Consider the following 6064-nt stretch of genomic DNA (forward strand, 5'->3'; position numbering starts at 1 on the left):
GGCTGCAGTGGATTGGATGTGTAGCTGCTACACTACATAAATCTGTCTAGTTGGTTTTAAACTGATAATTGCACCTAGCTTCATATAGTTAAAATTAGCATACTTCCTACACAATGTGAGAGGTAAATTAATGACAAGATGCTCACAAATAGCTCTCAAGTTAAGTACATGATTACAGGGGCATAACTAGGTATCTGAAGGCCCCATAGCAAAACTTTTTAAGGGCCCCTATGTACCACCCAATGGTGAAAGATGTATATCACACATATAACTTTTACAAGGAAGATGGGCCCCCCCCTCAGCTCTGGGCCCCATAGCAGCTGCACTCCTTGCACCTATGGTAGTTACACCCATGTGCATGAATGTTGTATAAGAGGATTGGTGTCCAAATACCTTTTCTTGGAGTGTTCTGAACATCAATGTAGAAGTGAATATATAGTGTGTGTATGTATATACTGTATGTCATGTGAGAAAGGGCATGATAGCATGTGCTTGTTCTGGGTGCCAGGGCTTGCTGGACCTCTGCGTCCAACAGGTCAGAGGCTGGGGTGGGGAGGATAAGGGGAGCCATGTCTGTTACATCTGTACTGGGCACCACAATTTCTGATGGCTGCCCTGTTTGCAGACTGTACAGAAAAGTGATTTTGTCTATGGTAACTAGTTTAATACATGTGAATGTTTGATAAAAATTGCAAATAGAGAGGTCGGGGAAGGGAGGAAATTGATAATACATCTCTCTCAAAGACAATATGCGAAATATGCAAAAATGACCAGTAGTAATAAAGTGAAAGACGTACTATCAATAGATAAATGTCAAATGCACTAGATCCAGCGCAATTTGACACATAGATTTTCAACACGTATTCAGGCAGAAAATCACATTTTCTTACGGTCTCTGCATACATGTGCCGATATCATGGTCGCCATACAGGTATATGGTGATTGGAATCCTTTAGCTCTTATTAAAAAGCGATAAGATCACTTTTGTCCAGATAACGGTACTGTAGTTTGTCCTGCGGTGGCTCCCTGGGAGGACAGAGGAGATCGGTGAGCATTTTTTTTTTCGTCTGAGACTTCTGCGGAATTTGAAGATAATGCCCACGCGCCCCAGGGTCCATCACTCATGCGCATGTGCTATTTGCCCACCATTGCTGGAAAGCTGCAGCCACCGCAGAGCACCAGGGCTGGCTGGTATCGCCAAAGAGTTTACATTCTTCCTCTTCTGCAAATATTTTTAGAATACATTTCCATGTTATTTGCCCCTGCTTCACCTCCATAATGGAAGAAGCAGGAGCTGAAGGAACCTAACTTTAATGGCCACTTTAATACATTTTCCCCCCATGTACTAAAGGCGGTTATCCACTACCCGATTAAAATGAGCAATTGAACGATAACGATATCGTTCAATTGTTCATTAATCGTTCACAAATCAGCCATGAAAAGGTTGAAAACGACCAGTGATGCATGCTCCCGCTGGTCGTTTTTTACATCTATCATCGTCTGAACATGCTGGTCAATCTGCAGATAACGACAGATTGCCCATGTTCAGGGATGAGGGAGGGTGCCTGCACTGAACGACTGATCGTTCAGTGTAGGCACAGCACAGACTGTGAAACATCTGTATGATTACAATGTAGTAATCGTGCAGTCGTTTTACAGTCTGCTAGTGTATATGCACCTTTAGAGGAGATAATGAAGGGGGAGGAGAAAAAGACAGAGAAAATTACGGTACATGCAGCTTCTTGATATGTACTAAACCACAGGTTCTCAAACTCGGTCCTCAGGACCCCAAACAGTGCATGTTTTCCAGGTCTCCTCACAGAATTACAAGTGAAATAATTAGCTCCATCTGTGGATCTTTTAAAATGTGCCAGTGAATAATTAATACACCTGTGCACCTGCTGGGTGACATGGAAAACGTGACCTGTGTGGGGTCCTGAGGACAGAGTTTGACAACCAATCAATGTACTGAACTGATCTCTCTTCTGCCTGCTATTAGCAGGCTAGAATATGCACCTATGGTGGCACTAAGTATACCAGCGTTTACTTAGAACAAATGCCACTTAATTACCATTAGGGGGTCTTCTCCAGCGTCACTTCAGTCACCTCGAGCTGTTGTCACCGATACCTGCTTCTTTTCATGTGAATTGTGAAAAGAGAAACAAGAAGAGCTCTGTCTCAATTGTTCGTTAGCAATAAAGATTAGAGAAAGAAAAAAAAAAACCTCCCATGTGCAGCAGCAGCAGCAGGTCAGCAGCTGAACGGGAGAGATGAGATCATTGTGAGATGTGAGATGTGAGAGAGGGTGGGGTGAGATCTAGCATCAACCGGGAGAGTAGAGCACAGTGCGCTTCAGTATAAGATACTATAAGGTTAGCTTAATTAGTTTAAGGGGCAGCAAATGTACTGTATATATAATGCGTGTAATAAAAAATTTCTATATGAATTTCTTTTATTTGAATATATTTACCTGAGCAGCATAATAGTAACTTTGAAAGCTGCAAACACTATGTACGAATATTATATATACAATAAGATATCTGTCCTCTGTCCCATGTGTATGTACAGGAAGCAGTAATGTCACACGAAGACAAAATACTGCAGAGATTCAAATCTGCCGGCAAAGCTGTACACTTAAAAGCTCTGTGGTGTTACCCCTTCTGTGAGATGTCAGCTGCAAGGAACGCAGATGCGATGCAATAGCTATTACGCACGCAGTCTCACTGCGACAGTATGCTAATCTACTGCGATCTCAATGCAATCTCAGCACACTTTACCTTACACACATTCCTAATGTTTAGCAGGACCACAAAACCATTGGTACAATAGAGTATCATCGCAGCCTCACGCACACTTGCACAAGCCCTGACCTTTGTCAGAAATTTCTAACTTCCACACACGCTATGCGGCCTCAGGCTGCGTAGGGCATCACAGTGGATAATTTATGCACGCCCCTGCAATGGCGTTCAAACGCGCTGGACGACTCCGTTTCGCCGATCCCCCCCCCCGTTACCCACCCCCAAATGGCACTTCCTGTCAATCACTCTGCGATGGGTCTGCGTAGCCTCTGCGATCGCAGTCCCGATCACAATGGCTAGTACGCGATGCATACGCATGCACAGTACGCAACAATTGGCTGATTTCTTGTGTATTAGCAACTGCGTTCCTTGCTGAATCAGGCCCTCTGTTCTTCTATTGACCAAGAATTATATATCAGCCTTGACAAGTAGAGCAGTAGTACGTAAAAAGAAATAAAACAATATTTGTGATCAAAGAAAAAAACTTCCCATCTCAGTAACTTGTCAATTCTCTAAGGGCTCATTGTTCTCCTCCTGAATGGTGCTGTCAAATATTAAAAAATCTACAAATCTGTTATTTCCATGGTGTGCTCGCTCCACTGCACATGCAAAAACTTTTTTTTTTTTTACTGCACATGCACAATTTTAACGGCTGCGCTAACTGTATATGCACAAGAATATTGATCGAGAGAAAAATCGTAATTTCCACGATTTATTTCTGTATTAAATACAGACATGATGATGCTGTATCGATCCAAAAGAATGATTTGTCGCTGCCGATTGGCCATCCCTAATGAGTGGCCTGATGACTGCGCATGTTCAGTAGTGTGCTGGGTTCATGAAGCAGAAAGTAAACTCATTGGAATAGAGATCACATTAATTTTAGACACCGCAAGGAAAAGACTCCTATTGTATCACCTGTTCTTGTGTGTGATTCTTAATAAATACGGGCAATACTATTTGGTGATAAGAAATTGAAAATATTTTGATTAAAACCCTATAATTTATAAATTTGCCCTATATAGTTTGTTATGTAACAAAATGTTGCTACATGTTAGATGAATAATAGACATGAGAGATTTGGGCGCTGGCTGCACCTTTCCTGGCATGACTGCATGTCCCTGGCACTGGCTGCACTGGGGACTTACAGTATGTAGTATGCTCAGTAGTATGAGGGAGCACAGTGCATTGCACACTTCCTGCATCTGGCAGCTGCCACTTTGCATCCCTGGGCACAGAAAGTGATAGGGAAATTACGGAGCCACCACACCCCTAGCACTAACCTCGTTTGGGAATGCATAGGCTGCACACCCCCTGTCACCCGGGCACAGCACCCACACACCCTGTTGAAAGCACTCTATTAGCAGATATTGCTCCCTGGTGATACTGAGTCTATGGATGTAATGAGGCGGCGCTGGCAGTGATATGACAGTGAAGCAGTGAGTGGCAGACACTAGCTATATAATGGTATCCCACAAAAAGCCAAGACAGGACCGAACTGCAGACTATGACAGTCAGATTAAAGGTAAGGGGTAAAGAGGACTCCTTCTCTGGGTGATGCAAAACCTTTCACATGGGGAAGCTACATGACAGATGCGCTGCGGCTCAGCAGAGACATGTAATGCTGCATTTCTGTCCCTGCTAGCGATAACTCAGCATACACGAGTCCCCGAGTTACAGTATATTCTGTGTATCTATATCTATACTAATATGATAAGAACGTTGTGTGTCTGTTCAAAGTTGGCGCAAAGACTATTGAACTGATTTTCTACATCAGGGTCCATAGGGTATCCACAGGATACCTTGGGGTATAGGTATGACGTCAGGCATCGGGCTCCATAGAGTTAAGTTTTCACCCTCCCAGGATGCACTAGGGTCCCCCTCCTATACCCCGTCCCCGAGCCAAGGCATCTAATTTTCTTTGGTGCCCGGCTCGGAGTCGGAGCACCTATTTAGAGGGGGCTATGGATAGCCCCTGAAGTTTTCTTCGAGGCAGCTGTGGCTGCACATCTAGAAAGTACAGTCACTACTGACGTCCATGCTGTCTCCCCTACACCCCACCGGTACCAGAACGCCGGTACTGATCCGGGGATGCTGATAAGCATCTGGGGTCACGGCTAGCGGTGACCCAGATGTTTCGGACCATGGCCGGATTCAAGGGGGCAGCAGGTAAGCAGCAGGGTCCCGCGGTGGGTCCTTGCTGAACACATGGTCCAAAGTCCCCAGGCAGGGGGGCTCCCTGGGGACTGGCTGCAGCGTGGAGCCAGGTAACTAACCTGCGCTTCCACTACCCCCCTGGGACAGTGGACCACAGCTGAGCGGTAGCGCTGCGGCATCCTGGGGGTTAATTGCATGCCAGGGGAGCGCGCCTTCCCTGTACACAGCCGGCGCCTCCCCCGCTGCACACAGCCCTCTCTGCGCTGCCGATTGGCCCTGTGACAGCGCTCCTCCCCCAGGCTGGCCTCCTCTCTGCTCCTCGGTGGCCATCTTTGCTGAAGCATGGTGAACGCTGCTGGAAGCTGCTGATCGGTGGCATCGCGGTCTGGGTCCCCCGGCATACCAGGCTCTGTCTGCGTAGTTGAGGAACAGCGCTGATAGTGCAGGGATTAATTTATTCTGCATTGTATGTGACTTCTGCTAGCGTCTGCTGCCTGTACTTTCACTTTCTACTGTCAGCCATTTTACTGTCCCTGCTCTTCTTCTGCTAAAGCCCTTGCGGTTCGGTGCTTGCAGGGTGGTTCTCCCACTATACTAGCGAGTATTAGTGAGAGGGGTCACATACTTACCATCATGTCTGAGACTGAATTTCCTCTCCAGCTTATGTGTACTAAGTGCAATGTACCAATAGCGGAGGGGGAGGGTAACGCGGAGGGGCTATGTCAGCAGTGTTATTTATTGGCGCGGCCAATTACTGTCATGGCTCCAATACAGGAACCTCCCTGGGCTTGTTTCGCTAAAGCGCTTACAACCCTGGTGGGCCAGTTAGCTCCGCCACCTGCGTTTTCCCAGATGGGATTGTCCCAGCAGTCAGTGGTGTCGTCACCCATGCAGGGGTTCCCGAGACAACTGATGGTACCTGACAGTCTCCCTATTTCCCCTCCCCAGGTTTCACAGGAGCCTGCGTGGGTTAATTCACTGACAAGTTCGGTACAGCATTTGTCGGACGTGTTACAAGGGGAGTCTGTGTTGCGGCCACATAAGCGGCCTGTGGCGTCTCTGTCTGCTCCTTATGAGGATGATGACGTGACGTCCGATGATGGTGAGAT

The 6064-nt window shown here is 46.5% G+C and overlaps 1 protein-coding gene across 3 annotated transcripts in view; it reads right to left on the reverse strand.

Moving 5' to 3' along the window:
* The window catches only part of TRPT1 (tRNA phosphotransferase 1), a 37072-nt gene extending 34789 nt beyond the window's left edge, over nucleotides 1-2283 (reverse strand). For 2 of the 3 annotated variants that reach the window (XM_088480072.1, XM_088480070.1), the window contains exon 1: nucleotides 2072-2283. Coding sequence is in view for 1 of the 3 variants with exons in the window: in XM_088480071.1 (XP_088336197.1) it covers nucleotides 2072-2074 (3 nt within the window). In the remaining 2 variants the exon portion in view is untranslated. The remainder of the gene's footprint in view (nucleotides 1-2071) is intronic. The other variant, XM_088480071.1, reaches the window with a different exon arrangement.
* Between the last annotated feature and the right edge of the window lie 3781 nt (nucleotides 2284-6064).

Source organism: Taudactylus pleione, unplaced genomic scaffold (assembly GCF_031769625.1).
Source record: "Taudactylus pleione unplaced genomic scaffold, aTauple2 ptg000250l, whole genome shotgun sequence".
Classification (NCBI taxonomy): domain Eukaryota; kingdom Metazoa; phylum Chordata; class Amphibia; order Anura; family Myobatrachidae; genus Taudactylus; species Taudactylus pleione.